Source organism: Gavialis gangeticus, unplaced genomic scaffold (assembly GCF_001723915.1).
Source record: "Gavialis gangeticus isolate Ggan-Ray unplaced genomic scaffold, GavGan_comp1, whole genome shotgun sequence".
NCBI classification, from domain to species: domain Eukaryota; kingdom Metazoa; phylum Chordata; order Crocodylia; family Gavialidae; genus Gavialis; species Gavialis gangeticus.
In genome coordinates, this window is record NW_017729025.1 from 94,403,381 (window position 1) to 94,422,067 (window position 18,687).

General features: G+C 43.4%; 1 protein-coding gene across 3 annotated transcripts in view; it reads right to left on the reverse strand.

Moving 5' to 3' along the window:
* Positions 1-18,687, reverse strand: part of ZFYVE26 (zinc finger FYVE-type containing 26) — an 89,908-nt gene that overhangs the window by 31,480 nt on the left and 39,741 nt on the right. The window contains exons 23-34 of one of the 3 annotated variants that reach the window (XM_019519189.1): positions 16,043-16,147; positions 15,101-15,223; positions 13,013-13,189; positions 11,471-11,717; positions 9,996-10,094; positions 8,431-8,579; positions 7,779-7,948; positions 6,648-6,704; positions 6,430-6,461; positions 3,105-3,238; positions 2,766-2,986; positions 1,922-2,069 (exon numbers count right to left, since the gene is read on the reverse strand). In XM_019519189.1, coding sequence (XP_019374734.1) covers positions 1,922-2,069; positions 2,766-2,986; positions 3,105-3,238; positions 6,430-6,461; positions 6,648-6,704; positions 7,779-7,948; positions 8,431-8,579; positions 9,996-10,094; positions 11,471-11,717; positions 13,013-13,189; positions 15,101-15,223; positions 16,043-16,147 — 1,662 coding nt within the window. The remainder of the gene's footprint in view (positions 1-1,921; positions 2,070-2,765; positions 2,987-3,104; positions 3,239-6,429; positions 6,462-6,647; positions 6,705-7,778; positions 7,949-8,430; positions 8,580-9,995; positions 10,095-11,470; positions 11,718-13,012; positions 13,190-15,100; positions 15,224-16,042; positions 16,148-18,687) is intronic. The other 2 variants (XM_019519192.1, XM_019519191.1) reach the window with 2 other exon arrangements.

The window sequence follows — 18,687 nt, forward strand, 5'->3', positions numbered from 1 at the left end:
ATCAACCTGCTCTTTCATGTCCAGGTGGCAAGTTACCTGGTCACAGAAGCAGATGAGGTTGCCTGCACCAAAGCCATGCTGGCTGTTATTCAGAATCTTACCTTCTGCAAGCTTATTGGAGAGTCCTTGATTCTACTGTAATAGTAGGAAGACGATTATTCCTACCGTGCTCATCCTGTACGCTATCTGGTGTTGTTTTCCCCTTAGTCCAGTGAAAGATGGAAGCAAAGTAGTCATTCAGGAATTCAGCTTTCTCCTGGGTGCTGGCAGCCAGCTCTTCTGAGTTGTTGAGCAATGACCCCACACTCCTATTTGTTTTCCTCATGTTCGCTGTGTACCTAAAGAAGAACTTCTTGTTGTCCTTGATTCCCGTTGCTAATCTAAGTTTGGTCGCCGCTTTAGCCTGTCTTATCTGTTCCTTGCAAATGTGGGCTATTGTGGAATAGTCCTCCTTGGGGCCCACCCCAAGCTTCCATTGTTTATAAGCCTCTTTCTTCTTTCTTAAGAGGACTGTGATTTCCCCATTTAGCCAAGAGGGCTTCCGAGCTCTTCTGTAACCTTTCCTCTCCATGGAAATGGACTTCCTTTGTGCTTCAAGGATCGCATCTTTAAGGAACAACCACTCTTCATGCACATCTTTTGCCTTCAGTCCCTGGTCCTGCAGCACTTGCTCTACTAGTGACCTAAACTTGTTGAAAATTGCATTTTTGAAGTCCAAGACTTCAATCCTGCTATATCTAATTTGTCTACCTTATGTCGGACAGTGAACATGATGGTTTCATGGTCGCTGTCACCCAGACTTCCCTCTATATTTAAGAAGGTCACCAGGTCATCTCCTTTGGCCAGGACCAAGTCTAGCAGAGTGCCACCTCTGGTTGGCCCATGCACCTCCTGAGTCGGGAATAGCTCCTCGACACAGATCAGGAAGGATCGCGACTGATCCAACTTGTCCGAGTGTTCCTCCCAGAAGATGTCTGGATAACTGAAATTGTCCATGATGACCATGTCACATGCGTGTGCAGCCTCAGTCAATTCTTGGGTGAAATCGAGATCAAGTTCCTCCTCCTGGTTTGGTGGTCTGTAGTATACACCTACAGTTAGGTTTCTCTTACTGTGTGTCCACACCTCCTCCCCACATCTTGACCCAGAGAGGGTTTCAAGCTGTCCATTTTTAGAGCCGATGTCAGCCTCCAAGGAGGTGTGCTGCTCTTTCACATAGAGAGCAACACCTCCTCCCTTCTTCCCCACCCAGTCCCTTCTATGCAGGGTGTAGCCCTCTACAGCTACACTCCAGTTGTGTGAGGAGTCCCACCAGGTCTCCATAGTCCCTACTAGATCATAATACACAATGAAGAGTAGGAGGTCTAGCTCCTCCTGCTTGCTCCTCATGCTCCTGGTGTTAGTATATAGGCTCTCAAAGTATAGTAAAAGTTCTCAAAGCTTTACTCATCACAGCTGTTTCACATGTGTATGCACGTCAAGGTTCTAGCAGGGACTTTAGGTATCATTATGGAATTACACAAGGGTAGAAGCTGCAGCAAACGAATACCTACTGGACTGGAGGTCCTAGCTTTCCCATCAGATTCCAGATTCCTCCATGAATTGTATTCCTTGTTTTACATCCTTTCAGGTTAACTCTCCCAAGCAATGGGGCTCCCATACCACTTCCCTTGGGGCCAACTGGCTCCCAGCATAAAGTACCTCGTAGCAAAGAAATTAACATTAAACATCAGGGGAAAAGGGTGCACCCTCTCAAAATATAATCCTTCAATTGTGACCGAAGTTCAGTAACTACTTTGTATTTTAAAGTGTTGTCTGTTACACACATCACAAGAATTAAAATCAATGGGGAATACAAACAAAAACAGTAAGATTATTAAAAAGAAGGACTTAATATCTTCGTTTCCTCCACTCCTTTTACCTCAACAGCCAACTGATAATATTCTGCTTCCAAAAGCCGATTTCTTAGTCTTGTTACAGCTGCTGGCTGCAGAATCTGATCCAGAGATGGGACAGGGCGATAGGCAGCAGCAACCAAAATATTCAGCACATCCACCTTGCTGATGTAACTATTAGGAAGGAGAAAAGCAAGCAGAAACTGAATGAGCACATATACATTCAATGTGCTTTCACGCTCTAACAAAACTAAACAAGTATCTCTTGGGCCTCGTAGGCACCAAGACATCTTTTACAATGGTGGTTCTCAATCACTGGTACTTCCAAGTTTCACACTAGCCTTTCAGATTAATCTTCATAAATTAATGCACTGTCTTAGACTCCTTTTACTGCTGCTGCTACCCGCTTCTCACTTGAATGTACAGGTTAGTGCATTCCTCAGTGCAGCTCATAAACAAGAAATGAAGACAGAAAAGATCTGAGTCTAATTTTGAGGATTATTTATTCAGCAGGTTGGAAGCCATATATTCTAATTCTCGCTGTATTCCTCGATGTGAAGCTCTAGAAAGGAATAAGGTTCAAATTCCTGACACGTTCCACTGTAAAACTTTATACTAAACACATCGCTAAAACCAACAAAACATACCAAAAAGATCCCCAACAGCAGAGGTATCAAATTTGAAGAGTCAGTGCAAACAGCTCTACTCAGAATCCAGTTTTCTCAATAACTTTTCTGAATACATGTAGCCTTTAGGAACACTAAACAGCACCTCTTCTTAACACTGCTTGACTGCCTCTTTAAAAAGATACACAAGACTAAAGGTCTTGACAAGACTCTTGCGAGTCCCAAAGGACAACTATCACTTTACCTGTCACACACAGCTAGATCCTGGCTCCTTCCAGCTTTGACAAACATCATCTTGGCACTGAAAAGCAGTTGTTTCATGATGTCCATGAGAAGCCCGGCATCCACTTCAGGGTTAATCAGACCACGGGACAATCTGCAGCAGTGCTCTATAAGCTGGTGGCCACATGCTATGCTATCACAGTGTAGACTGAGGATGGCAATACACAAGGAAGAACTAGGAGCCTGACAATTAAGAGGGAAAGAAAGACTACAAAGCTTTTGAAAGACGCACTGAAACCGTATTTACTGACATTTTTTGAGGAAACTACATTGGACTCCTCTTTCCCTCTTCCTCTCTCACCTGTTCATAATAAAATTCACTGCGCACAATTTTATTCTCTTCTTCATTCAGAGAAAGCAGCCACTCAAGTTCAGTTGCCTTTGGTATTCGCATCACTGCAGAGTAACCCAAGCATTCATTACTAGGCATTCCTGCTGGTGAGAATGAGCAATCCGTTAAATCAGAATAGCACAAAGGGCAGCAAATGTGGCTGAAAACACCATGAAAAGTTCTTTTGTATATAAAAGAAAAGTTCTTTTGTATAAAATAGCTACTTGTGCTCTTCTTAGTAAACAACTGCTCAAAGTCAATGGGATAAAGCAATCTCATGCACTGCATTCAGCATGCACACCGAACCAGAGACATTTCTTCTTCAAAATATATTCTCCTGTTGTTTCAAGATGCAAACTGAGTCTAAATAACACCCACCCTCCAGCTAACAAAAACTCAGGTCCTTGAAATGAATTTTCAAATTGTTTGAACCTTTTTGTGCCTCTTAATGTCAAAATATATCCAACTTTTTCTCTGACCTTCTACAAGCTAAAATATTAATATTTACTGGTCAGAAAAGCGGAAGACAGAAATGAATTGGGAGCTTAAAAAGGGACACTGATGAACACATTGTAGGAGGTACTAAGAAAATTAGCAGTTAAATCATTTTTCAGATTTGGGTTGATGGATCTGCAAGCTAGCAAATTTCACTCCAAGACGAAGGTCTTTGTGAAGGGACAGTTACCTATATTTTTATGGGAAACTGCATTTTTGACTTGAAAAAGTTCTTAAAATGCCTTTCCATCTTTTTTTTCCAGGTAAAAGCTCGTGTCTTGTTTTTCCACACAAGATTTACAGTTTTCCACTATTTTCTCCCTTTCTGTTGAAATTTTTCCATGGGTTTTATTTCTTTCCATTATTTCAAATCCAGATCTAGTCCACTCCATTGTTTGGGACATGATTTTTTTAAAGCATCCAGAACCTGTTGTCCTAGACTAAAGCAAAACTGCTTGTTTGAAGGGTGAGACCAACACATTTTCAAAGGTGCAGCACTTCAAACCATAATGACTAAGAGTGTCTGCTGTAATCTATACATCTATAATCAGGGTGACCACACATCCGAAATTGGCTGGGACAGTCCCAGATTTCGGAGACCAGCCCCTGATCACCCTATCTATAATGGAAGGGCTTGGGAATTTCATGTGACATACAGCATTTGCTTGTAGCTTTTAACCTTAGTACTGTAACGCATGAGATATAATAGTACGGAAAAAAAAAGATACTGGGTCATTCCAATTACTAAATTGCCTTTTTGGTCCAAACTTGAATTCTGAACAGAGAATTATTCTGCTAACACTGAGAGCTAGAGCTAGACTATTCTCAGTGGTGGCACATGACAAAACAAGAAGCAATGGTCTCAATGGTCTTTGTAGCAAGGGAAGTTTAGGTTGGGTATTAGGAAAAACTCTCTCACTAGGAGGGTGGTAAAGCCCTGGAACAGGTTACACCTAGACAGAGAGGTGGAGGAATCTCCATCCTTGGAGGTTTTTAAGGTCTGGCTCAACAAAGCTCTGGCTGGAATAATCTAGTTGGGGATGGTCCTGCTTTGAGCTGGGGGGTGGACTAGATGACCTCCTAAGGTCTCCTTCCAACCCTAATTGTCTATGATTCTATGAACCGCTGTAAACAGACAAAAGCTGTCTGGCATCAGAAATCAATTTAAAATGCTTTGCTTGGATTCGCTGATTTGATAACTGACTGATAAAAGTGGAAAGATATTAAAAGTGACAACAGTGCTACCATCTTCCCATCACCCTTCTCTCCCCCGCACTTTAACACTCCTTTCCTAAAGACCCCACTCTCAACACAGTACAGGATTTTTACCCTCAAGATGGGAAAATGACAGAGACTTCATTATTCCTACTGATTAACAGACCAGACAGATACTATAGAGATGAAAGCAGTATAGAATATCAAAGATAAATAGAGAATTATGCCCAAACGGAACTAGGAGACAGGGCCAGATGTATATTAGGACAAACCAATTGCTTCAAAACAATAAAGTTAGCATTACTCTTCTAGAATCCTTTCCCATTTCATCTGAAAGCCTTGATTCCCTTGCTGCTGTTCTCTCTTGACAAATTTCACAGGAGGTATGTATGTCCAATGAGATAAAAGTACAGAAAATATCAGACAGACAGAAATGTGAAAGAGATGAGAGATGCAGCCACTAGAAGTATTATTTTAACTCTTTCAGTCTCTCTTTGCCTTTGTCAAGTCTCATATATGGTGTCTCATATACACTGCTCTTCACTAGATCTCTGCAACTCCTCTTGCTTATAGTAACAAGATCTGTTTTAAAACAGCAAAGTGCTTAAACAGTCTATTTTCTTTTCTAGGAGAGAGAACCACAGAAGAGGAGAAAATACCAACTGTTAAGCATTTCATGAGCTACGCGAGAAGTTTTATAACATTTAGGATTTAGGGAGAGTTTCAATGAGGGCCTTGTTACACATTAATTTTGGGTGACTCCTGAAATTCTCAATGGGTGATGGTAACTTAAACCCCTGGATTGTCCGCACATTAATACCTTTAAGTGGCTTAAAACACTCATTGTATGGCACAAAGTTATGCCACTCCAGGGCAGGATTCTCTCTGATCTGCACTACCCAGCTCCTGTTTCATTAAGGTGTGGCCACTCCCAACAGATATGCCAGCAAGCTGAAGGTGAGACTGCAAGATAGCACTAAGATGATCATCAGCATTTCTGCAGCTAACAGAGTAACAATGCCCTTACTATTTCCCAGTATTCCAGAGAGCCGCCCTGCTTTGTGGGTTTCTTTGATTATGATTGGAAACACTTTGCAGGACTGAAAATATGCCTGAAGTATGCCCCAAAGGGCTGGTTCTAATTTCTAAACCAGGCACCAAAAAGAAAAATACTTCAATCCTTGAAATGAGGTACTTTGAGATCTTTTGATGAAAATAGGTAACAAGTCTAAAGTGCTTCTAAAAGTATTTGTGATGTTGTGAGGACACCAGTATCTATTTATCTCCATTCTATGAAACAAGGGGGAAAAAAGAAGAAACTCTGAGGCACAACAAGTGTAAGTGACTTCTCATGGTCAGGTCACAGTGTTTAAGAGCTGGTCATGACACCCAGAAGCATAACCCTTCCCCCACCAATGGTTACTTGCGCACCCAATTCTGGCCTGATGGGTGAAAACAGCAAACATATTCTATAAACAGATAAATCTTTGGTTATGGAAGAGACTGCAACCTGACTCCAATACACCAGTTATCACTGGGTACATTTTAAAAAGAGAGACTACTGAATGCTAGTCTGGATTCTTACTTTCTGTTGAGTCCTGTTCTTCCTCTTTTGTGCTAAAAGAGAGACAGAGAAAAAAAACCTTTATATCCATCTGAACACATGGCAAAATGATTATTTTATTTTAAAAAAAGGAATTTAACATAGCTATCACTTCTACAGTCCTAGCCAAAAAACTATTTGATTAATCACTTCTCTCAGATTATAGTTTATAGAAAATAGGGACAGAGCCAAGTACATACTACAGTCCAGCAACACGAATCCTGGTAACTTTCTGTGGCAGAAGATCATCATGCCCACTGTATCAAAAGGGAACACATATTGAGCAGTTGGGAGACATCAGCACTGATCAATAGGAAACTCGCATTATGCCAAAGAGAAAAAGCATTTCAGACCTTAAAAAAAAAAATCAGAACTCTGGACCTCCAGGTTTGAGCTCTGTCCTGCTGGGATTATGCTGCTTCAGCCCAATGCAAGCTGCCAATGGTACAGACAGAAAAAATGCTCTTATTCCTTATTACACAATACTACCCTACCCTTAACTAACCTGCCCTGGAGAAGTACCCTTACATGAATAAAAAATTCAAACACTCATACAATGTCCCACACAGAACAAGATTAACATGAGAAGCTTCCGCTCAGTGCTTGCCTACAGTGCGACAGGGAGCTATTGATCTGCTCTGATAGTGCTGCAAGGTCTCTCAAATTTACACCATAACCTTTCACAGGCCTGTTTTTTTTTTTCTGATGTATCCTATCAAAGAACCGTAGAGTACTCCTGTCTCTCCAACTGACAGGCTGATAGTAGAGTGGAGGGGGCAAGGGGAGAGAAACGGAGGAGGGTCACTGTTCCTTACCTCTCCTAACTACACCCTACACTAGCTTATCTAGTCTGTGCAAAATGAGTTCAATGTCAATTGTCACCACACAAGTGACCGTGTCACATACCCACTGTCATAAACACCTTATATGCTTATTCAATGAAATCACTTCTGGAACATATAAAAATTGAATTAATCAATCCTTGGAAGCAGTCTTCATGGAGACAAAAATGAAAGTACCTTGGCAAAGTGTAGTGTAAATGCAGGAAGCCTGTACCATTACCACAAACAGAAATTTCTAGGGGATAAGAGGTGATCAGTTTCCTGGGCTGCCAATACAGCAGTTCCCATGTTACAAAATGAAGAAAGATATTGGGTACCTAGTGCTGGAAAATTCCAGCAGCTGAGTCCATATCACTAGGCTTCTGAAATAAGTTATCCAGCTAAAACACCATGAACCCAGACTGTTCATCTCTGAGAATTATGCTGAAATGCACACTCAGCTGAGGACACGTGCACAGAATTATACAGAATGTGCGCTCAAAGACTTACAGGCTTGTGTCTCTGACTAAGCCGCATGGATGCTCTTTGTTGTGGTAATTGTAGCACTGGTCACATACGCGAGCAGGGGTTTCTCTACAAGCTTCCACCACCATTTTTTTGGAAGAGCAAGAACTGCACACAAGCCTACCACAACGTCTGCAGTGATGGCGCCTATTAAACTGAGGCATAAGAAGCAATTATGATTAAGAACTGCAAAAATGTAATGCATTAGCAGCTGACATTTCCCTCCTTCACATGAGCAACCCCAGCTCATAAGTGAATGTATGCCATTAAAGACAACTAAGGACAGACAGCAAAATGGCTAGATGTTTTTAAACTTCAAGAATTCTGTTATGGTCTACCCAAGAACTATCTCCTCCCTGCTACATGCCCTATTTGATTTGGAAAAAGGAAAGGGGTGCATGCAGGAAACAAATAAAAACAAAACAAATACAAACAAACAAAAATCCCATACACAGTTGGACTATAGCTTTTTTAAATCTTCACACTATCTTCTAAATTAGAGTCTGAGGATGAAGTTCTGTAGACTGTGACTTGCTGATGTCATATAAACACTTATTCAGACTATATCACCAGCTGAAAAAAAATCATGCCCCATCTGAGCTCTAGAAGTAATTAGTATTTGATCCTTGCTCCTTACCATGGTAAAACGCTCAGTTTTACACACCATACATATCATTTCAGTTTCATCAGGTATCCACTGATGCTTTGGTGGTGGTTTCTCAGGTGGGACAAATTCTTGAGGGAACAGATTTCGCTGTAGGCTGGGACTTGAAGACTGGATGATGCCTTAAACAGACAAGACAACACACATGGGGAAATCAAATTTAAGCCACTTACTGGAACATTATAGTTGTATTGTTGTAGAACTTCGACAGTATTATAATGCACACAAATGAGACCTCCTTGCCTTTATAAAAGTTTGTTAATATACGTTCAAGAGATCTCAGGTAGGAGGCCACATCCCCTGCTACAGAGGAAGGCAAAGCCCCTCACAGTCTGTACCAATCTACCCATGGAGTAAAATTCCTTTCTGACTCCAAATATGGCAACTGATCTGACCCTGAGTGGAGGGGCAAGACCCTCTAGCCAGCAAACTCCAGCTTTAGTCCCAGCAGGAGCACTGGTGCACTCCAGTCAAAATCTCTAGCCTTGGCTGCAGCCAAGACCCAATGCCTCTGAGGAAGGCTTAAAAACACCTTGACATAGCAGAAAACAGGGAAAAGGCAACCAGCAAAACCCAGAAGTATGGGAAATACCCATAGTAGAACACAGGCACAGCTATGCTTAAATCATCTCTGATTAGTGGCTGTCCAACCTGTTATATTAACCCTTGGTCAGTGTATGCAGCCCACCGCCACTAGTTGGACAGCCTTGCCCTAGATGATGGAGGTTTGGTCTACGCTACAGATTTCTGCTAACAGAACAGAACACACTCATTCACAACCCCTCTGTGATGGCAGACTCCCTTCTTTCTGCTGGAAGGACACCACCAGCTTTCTGACCAAGAGGAGCCTTCTAGCACAACCCAGCAGGCAAAAGAAAGCATGTGCCCATGCTTTCTGCTGCCTGCCATGTCCCCTTTAACAGCTGATGCCTTCCAGGGTAGGCTGCACATGCTGCTGCTACAGTTGTAGTGCAGCCACTCAGGTGTCCAAGGCTGTTGGCACAGCTGTGACAGTCACAAGCCACATCAAGGTACCAAAAGCTATATGGATGTACACACTGTGGTAACTTCCCTGTGGCAGTTGATATCTGTTGGCAGAAGGTTTATAAATGCAAACAAGCCCTGAAAAAAAGCGTCACATTGACCTCCCAGGACACCAGTAGACACTGAAGAAGCTTTGCATAATCCTATATCACTCAGCTATATGTCCTGAACCTGGCACAGAGGGAACTCTCTCACGCTTGAAGTTGAAGTTCAGTCTCTACAGCTCATTTATTTTCAACACATCCTCATGGACCACGTGGTGCCAACTGTGCGAGTAGTCTGCAATGCTATGCATCAAGAACCCAAGAGGCATCTGTTTACCCCACAACTCACTTTACATGCACTAAAAAGCAGCTTTTAATTACTATTGACTTATGCTGAATTGGAAAAGAGAAGGAAGTTATCACTTAGAGGGGGTAGGATGCAGAATTAGGGCTGATGGGAGGACAAAATAGCATGAAAAAAACACAGAGGCACAGCGCAGTGCATCTTACCAGGACAACTAGCAGTGACTAATTCTGCTGATCCTGATTTAGATGAGGTCTCCGATTCTGACACCTGACTGAGACTCTCTTGGATGCGAATCACAGAATCTAGGGCAAAGGAAACAACAGATAAATACTAGGTCATGCGCTTTTCTAGCAACAGAAAGATTAGAGAATAATCTGTTCATAGCAATTGCATCAATGTGTTGGTAAAACACAGAATTACTTGCTGTGATGAGCTTCACACAACTTGCATAACAAATCAGACAATAAATGATTCCTTAAACTACAGAAAAATGAAATAAAAGGCTTTTACCACTAAGAGCCTTAAAACAGATAAAGGGTCTTTGGCACAGGGGCATTAAAAAAAATCCAGAACTAATATGACAGGTACCATCGTTCTCACTAATATTAGACTACAGTTAATCTGACTTCCACCAAACAAGCTGTTCATAAAGGTGATGAAAGGTAGATATAGAGGCTGCCTGATGTTGCATTTGTGCTGCTATCTGAGAATCCCTGAGGTAGCACAATACTCAATTGGGCTGCCACTACACACAGAAAAGTTATGGAAGGGTGCCCTGAACCTAAAATGGTTGCAAATCACCCAACTAATAGAACAGTGTGAGACTCCATTCGCCACTTGTTGTCAAGTGACTAAAAGGACCCAGAGATGCAGCTTTATTTTATTAAATGGAGTTCAGTGGTTAGATGGTGGTCTAAAACAGGCAGATGCTGTAAATACAACTCTGCTAACCAACCTCTCAACCTGTGGCACCCTCTGCTGTTCCAGTCAGAGATGTTTCATAGAAATGAGGGCTGGAAGGGACCTCAGAAGATCATTGAGTCCAGCCCCTTGCCCCAGGGGCAGGAAGTCAGCTGGGGTCACATGATCCCAGCAAGATAAACATCCAATTTTCTCCTGAAGGCATTCAGAGTAGGTGCTTGAACCACCTCTGATGGCAGGCTACTCCAGACCTTGGGGGCTCGGACAGTAAAGAAACTCTTCCTTATGTCCAGCCTGAAATGGTCTTGCAGAAGCTTATAACCGTTTGACCTTGTCATCCCTTGGGTTTCGAAGCAAAGAGAAATCAGTTGCATAGAACTTCACCTAAACTGGGCTTGGGTTTTTATCTTGTTTTGGAGGGGTGGGGAATATTCCCCTTAAGATGACTTCTGGTTTGATCTGTACTATCTGAGGGGAGGGGGAAGAAGGAGAGCTAGGGAATTAGACTGCTCTTTGGTTTTAGACTTCATGCCTGTCAGAACTGTCAGTGATTAAATGGCATGAGGCCTTGAGTGAAATAGTAAGTTGCCTTGATGAAAGAGAGAGGACCCATAAAGGAACTTTTCTAAGCTAAATAGAAATGGACGCAGCCACGTGCAAATTCATGGTGTGGGGTGCTCCTGGGGGTAAATCTGATACAAGCAAGCTTTTGCCCCTGCCTTCCCTTGTGGAATGAGAAACTCTGAAATATAATTACCTGATCTCTTTTCTTTTAAGGAGTAGGGGAAATCAAGGGCTTTCTCTGCATACTTGGAGAGTAAAGTATCAATATTCTCTACAGTGAAGCCAATCTCCTGCCCAACCAACAGCTGATGCAGTGTTTGCACAGCCACTGCTGCCCAGTCCACCTTCATGTTCATGAGGAGCTGCTCCAGCATGAGCAATGGCTTGGAGGACAGGTGCGAGTAGTTAACACGATAAGGCTCAGGAAGAGTCAGCAACACCTTGGGCACAAAAAAAGACACAGGGAGACCATTAAATCACACAACCAGAATCCAAGGTTTGGTCACTCCCATCCCCACCTGAACTAATTGGCTGGTTGATGTTTGAAAGAGATAGCTAGGGGTCAAGACAGAGTGGGGACTTTCAGATTCTGTTCCTGGTTGTCACAGCCTTTGGCAATTCACTTAATTACTTTCCTACTCTTTTCTTTTTTGAAAGAAATGTTTTAATCACATTTATAATCTGGTGATCTCACACAGCACCCAACTTCCACTTCATAAGATGATTGAGATGGGTAGAAAGGCAGAACTGTATCCTTACATCAAAAAAAGAGCTGACAAATAATTAGCTTAATCTGTAAAATTTCCATTTTTAGCTCCCACTGCTCCCAGAAGCTGGAAGGTGGGAGGGAAGAATTCTCAAAAAAAAAAAAAAAGAGGCCCCTTTTTAATACAACATCATGCCTTATAAAGGGTAATTTTGGCAAAGGAAATGGCCATGAAAGAAGTACCTGGCACTTCACTGAGCTCCAAAAATAAGTGTGCTAGTATAACATTAGAGGAAAGAACAATCACAGTTCAAATTACTTTTCTATTTGTTTCAATATCCATGTTTAAACTGGGGTAGAACAGCTGGTGGTTAGAGCAGGGGTACCAGAGATAGGAGTGTCAAGCTCTTTTTCCAGCTTGGACATGGATTGCATCTAACTTGCATTAAGACAGGTGGTCTGTGTGTGCCCACTTCCTGTATACAGAAAAAGGAATTGTAATTGCTCACCTCAAACAAAAATTCGCCATATTTAAGTGCTAAGGATTTTTGCCTAGGTAGCAGCTCCACATCTAGATTGTTTTGAGTGAACAGCTGTTTCAAAGAAAGGATGACTAATGCTTGCTCATTTTATCCCTTTACACTTTTCCTCTCAGAGCAAGAGACCCTCCTATACTTCTACCAAAGACAAAAACAGCCCCTACACACATGCCACACCTTGCTTCCCTCCCCCTTGATCTTCTACATTGTGATCTGTTCTGTTTTCCTGCAACCTTTTAGCCCCTAAGGCTGCTCTGTGGATGCTGGCAGTGACAATAGCCCCAGCATACAACAAATGCAAATGCAAAGGAGGTTAAAAGCCAACTTCCCACCCCACTGTTTGCCCCCATTTATCCTGTCATGACAGGGACTGAGAAATGAAATGAGGGCCTCCCACATGGTGGCAGAGATCTCTCCTGCCAGATCTATAATTAGGTGCTTGTAGAGCTGTGCGCTACTATAAAGGCAAAAATTCAATAACTTTGCTCACCTTTGATCCCATATAAAGTGCTTGGATTTCATTATGACGTGCAGTTGTCAGGTACTTGTAGAAGTGCGTAGTGAGGTAATCAGCTAAGAAATGAGAGGCTCCCAAGCTGGGGTGTTGGTCAAGAGACTGTTCGCTTATGGCAAGGCGAATTTCAGGGTCTTCTATTCTTTGTAAGAGCTAAAAAGCAAAAAAATGCAATAGGCAGCCTATCCTGACCATGCAGCTGGGGACCATCTGAGGTCTGTTGGCACACTGCCTCAGACTGAGCAGGATATTTACCTCTAAAGTTAGTCCCCCAAACATTTTATTTAACCTGCTACAATCTCTTAAGTACCTTAAGGTGATTTAGACCAGGGCTGTTCAACTTCTAAGCAGCTGGGAGCTGAACACCTTGCAGACTGCCTCAAGCCCAGCCATGGTCCCCTGGGCTACACACTGCATAGACACTCCCCACCTCACTCCCAACATGTAGCCCCCTGCCCCCCAGCCCTGCCAGTGCCCCTCACTCCTGACCCGCAGACCCCTGCCCCCCCAGCCCTGCTGCCTAAGCAGCTTCCGTGTTGTGCAGTCTCTCTCTCTCGACCCCTGACAGTCAGTCAGTCTTGAAGCAACCAGCTGGGAGAGCAGAGGAACAGCAAAAAGCTTAGACATTTGGTTCTTATTTTAAAAACCTGCCTGGACACAGCACAGGGGTCCAAAAAAAGAAGACATGTCTAGGAAAACTAGGACATATGATAACCATACCCCCCACCCCAAATGCTGCACTGTGCACCTGCCGCTTGGCTGCACTATGTGTTTGTGCATGCTCTTCCCCCTTTCACTGCTGCACTGTACACCTGCACAGGTGCTGCCCCCAATGCTGTACAGCACATCCACAACCTCCCACTGTGCACCCACATGCCTTGACTCACTATCAGCTCCCCTCAGTCATGCTCCACTGCTCTGCCCCACCTCCTGAACTGTTGCAGCCAGAGGGATGCGGGGCAGAGAGCAGGAGCAGCAGCAACCACAAACCCCGAAGGCCACAACATAACCCCTTGCAGGCTACATGTGGCCCACAGACCTCCAGTTGGACAGCCCTGTTTTAAACCATCCATGTATAGATCACCACTACCTAGATGCCCCATTCCACAATCCATGAGGAAGGACAAATAAGGATACACAGTTTTGTAATGAGTAATGCAAGTTAAACAAGGAATGAAGCCAGACTGATCAGTTTGTTGGCTAGTTTCACTTCCTAGTTCTTCTTCGCTAGCAACACAAGACTGTTCTAATGTGGTTTCCAGTGTTAAAATCAAAACTAAGAAATACCAATGTTTTAACTTAATTAGGAGAACCCACCCAGCTAATATTGCTTTGTTTGTTTAATATCCTTATTTTCTCATAAAATATAAATTTTCCCCATTTAATCTACTCAACAGAACTCTCATAAAAAAAAAAATCCAGAAAAATCCACATAATTTGAAGCAGGACACTCACAAAGCCCTCTTTGCTTTGCAATGGTCTAGTAGCCAACATGCAACATATGGGCAATATTTGGCTCATGTAATCGAGTCTCATAGTATTTGGTGTTTGTTTTAAGTCTGTAGAGCCTGGATGCTTGTGAGAATCTCAGCTGCCATTGAAATTGTTGAGAACCCTCATGGTTACAAAGAAGAAATGGAAAAAGATAACCCCGAAGTATCAAATGGTAATTAAACAAAACCTAAAATTCATTAAAATGTAAATAAATCAAATAAATTAACTTTAATAAATTTAAGTTCTTATAAGAGTCTGCCCCCCACCTTTTTTTTTTTTTTAAATACCTGTGCTTAACAATAGTGTAGTTCCACAGCAAGGCTCAAAACCGTCCTTAACACGGATGGCAAGACCAAGGTTCCCTGTAGGCAACGTTTCAAGTGGATTCAGCCAGGCTAGCTGTACCATACACTGGGTCCTGTTGTATATTGTAATGAAATAGGCAGTTCCTGTCTCCAATTACACAGCCAAAGCTCTGAGCAAACTGCCCAACTGAGGCCTCAAATAGCAGTTTGGGTACTCTAGTCCTCTAGTGACCTATCCGTTAAAGATAGTAAGGCAACTAGTTACCTGCCAAGATTTTTCCGTGTCTCCTATCTCCAGCAAGTGGAGGAGATGTTCTTGGTGAAGGCTAATCAAATGTTCCCTTGGAAGAGGGTACAGGCGACCCCATTTCTCACACAATTCATAATCCTATACAAGGAAAACAAAACTCAAACTTTCTTCATTATGGCTATGCATGCCCATGACATTCATTCCCATTAATTTTGCAAGAAAAATTCTGTAGCTTTACATTACTCCTCTTCCTCTAGCAGAGAAATAATTAGTGCTGGAGAAATAAAAAGATGCAGTTTTGCCAGAGCCCAATGCTACACTGAGGGGACCTTTGCAACCTGCCAATTAAGGCAAAGGGCTTTTGGATAAATACCTTTATACATATTCATAAGCACTACTGGGAGTTCCCATCCTGGTTGTTTATAGTTTCAGAAGGAAATATTCCACTGGATCCACAGAGTTGGTGCTGGTATGCTGCAGCTGTATTTTAAATTTTAAAAATCTAAGTAAAAAAATGTAAACTTAAGCTCCCTCTCTTTGCCTAGAAATTTCTTTTTGTTTTTTAGGTCTGTCATTCTCAGGAGATGCAAATGATTCTGCCACAACTAAAAACACCATACACCAAGCTCTGCTTCTCCTTAGAGAAAACAGCACATCACGCACATATACACATATCCCCACCCCCCAAGACCACAATCCTCCTCCAACTTCCAAAGCAGAAAGGAAGGAACGGGTTATTTTGGGAGAAAAATGTTTTAGGGTACTTGCTTTTCATTTAAATTCTTGCAGCAAGTAGTTCAGGTTCCACATTATTCAATTTATTAAAGGATCTATTCTAGGAACTTGAACTCTGTTGAAACATGCATCTAAATACATTGGCTGACAAAAAAAGAAGATATAGATCCAGCAGTAACATTTTGTAGCTTTCAGTAACACAGTGAACATAAAATTCCAAACCTTCGCCTCCAAAATAACACTCATGATAGCTTGGGGATCATCAGTACAGGCTTTTTTCAGGTCTTGCCAATCATGCCATGGAGGGACATCTTGCAAATTCAAAATCTAACAAAATAAAAGATTAGAGTGTGTATGCATATGTATCAATGGTATGGAAAAAACTTAAACCGCTGGATCTACACGGAGAGCTGAAATGATTGCATTGAGTTGTCCGAAGACAAGAAACAGTCAAAGGACTCATGAATTTTCATACCAAAAAGAAGCTAAGATGAATTGCCGAGCTCCATTATGAGCGGGCTAAGGGATTCTTCTCAGTCATCTGAATTAATTTGTCTGAGCTGATTGCTGACAGAATTCCAATATGCTGCATGGCATCAGTTAATGGGGTCTACATTATACCAGTTATGTCTTCATTGTGGTCGCTGTCATATAGAGTAGATGTAATCAAGCTAACGAGAGTACTGATAGTAGCGTAGCAAAAACAACAGGGAATTGTGTGTGGGCCAGTTACCAGAAGGGACTCATACATGTGATGGGGGTTTAACCCCAAGGTTTTATTTTATGTCCCCTAACTTGAAACAGTGGGTTTTTAATTGAAACCCACCATTTCAATTTTTCTGTCATATTACAGCAAGAGAGTGTGTGAGAGTGAGAGTGTGTCAGAGCCAGAGCCTTCCCACAGCCGGGGGGAGGCAGTAGGCCCTCGTCCTTTCCTCTGTGGTGGTGGAGCCCCCGCTGAGACTGCTAGCAGGCTGGGTGCTGCCCCATCTTGGAGGCAGCACATAGCCCAATCCAACTGTTCCCTGAGCCCACCAGCTGGAAGCCAGCCAGGTGCTGTTCCTTACATCAGTCTGAGGAACAGTTGGATCGGGTTACGTACTGCCTCTAAGCTGGGGCAGCACTCATGTGCCAGCAGCCCTGGGGAGTGCCACCGCTGCGGAGGGAAAGACCAGGGCCCCCTGCAGCTCAGGGGCTGCTTGGCCCACCAGCAGCTCACTCCCCCGGCCGTGAGAGAGATGGGCAGGCTCTGACAAAAAAAAAAAGGATTGGGCCCCCACGCTGCCTTCATGTTTGATCCTTCCCCCTCCCCAGTGGAGCTTGCCCGACTCCGCCACAGGCAGGGGACAAGCTGCTAGCAGGCCGAGCAGTTCCCAAGCTGCTGGAGGCCACGATCCTTTCCTCTGTGGCAGCAGTGTCCCCCTTGGGCCACCTGGCTGGGCTCCTAGTGGGTAGATGATGCTCCAGCTCAGAGGCAGCACCTGGATGGATTCAACTCTGCTGAGCCTGCCAGGTCCTCCAGCGCCCCATGCACTACTGCTGCCACCTAGAACTGCATGGAAACAAGCTGGCTTGCCCCGGGGCAGTGTGGGGAGTCAGCAGGAGGGAAGTTGCGTATGATGGAGGCTGGAAAAAGGTGGCAGGAATGGTGCACAGGGAGCTGGAAACCAAGGCAGGCTTGGGGAAGTGCAGACTTGGTGGACCTCCCATGCCCTATGCACCATCCCCACCACCTTCTCTGGCCCCCAGCTGCCCTTCTGTTGCCTCCCTATGCTGCTCCAGGGGCAAGTCAGTCCATTCCTGGGCAGTCCCACATAGTTGGAACAGTGCAGAGGGTGCTGGAAGCCTGGCAGGCTCGGGGAAGAGTTGGATCCAGCTGGGTGCTGCCTCCGAGCTGGGGCGACACCTGTCCACTAGCAGCCCAGGAGGCCCCACCACCATGGAGGGAAGGACCAGGGCCCCCTGCAGCTCAGGGGCTGCTTGGCCCACCAGCAGCTTGTCCCCAGCCATGGGAGAGGCAGGCAGGCCCCACAAAAAAACACCAAACAAACCACAGGGACCAGTCCCTTGCTGTTTTTACCTTCAGCAGGAGCCAGGCACCTGCTTAAGGTAGAAGTGGCAAGGGGCCTTATTCTCTTTTTCTGTGGAGCCTGCCTGCCTCTCCCACAGCCAGGGGACAAGCTGACAGCTGCATCGTTGCAATTTGCAACATCGCTAAGTTTAAACTACATCTAGATGTAGTTTAGTTTGTAATTTAAAACCCCCAAAACTGGCACATGTGTAGTGCATGATGCCATTAAGCCACATGAATTACATTTTTGTCACGGGTACACTGTGATGACCATCACATGTACAAGCGCTCAGAGATGTTAATCAGCTTCTCAAGGACGTTACAGTGTGCGCTAAGCTCTTCTCTGCCATGGATAGATTGCTACGGGTATCTAAGGTAATAAACCTAGAAGTACCTCAGGTGTGTTGTTGTGATGTACCTCTATGTACCAGACACGATCCAGGAATCTGGATGCCTCTAAAAATCTTAAACTGCAAAAACTATGATGGAAATTGTATGAGAATCCCCAGTACTCTGTTTATTTACAGGCTGGAAGAACACCATACTGAAAAAACTGGTTTCTCTTAGATGTTTAATTATTTTTAAACTCTTCAACTTTACCTAGAAACTGGAAGTACAGAAACATGTGCAAACAGAGAACAGAAAAGTTAACCAGATGTTCTGGTATGTTCCAAAAAAAGCTTGTCTGATTTTTGGATGAAAAAAGGAAGGAAAAAAAAGAAGAAAAAGAAGAAGAATCAGGGTAAACTACTTCATGTGTGGAAGGGAAACTAGAACTTTTTTTTTTTTTTTTTTT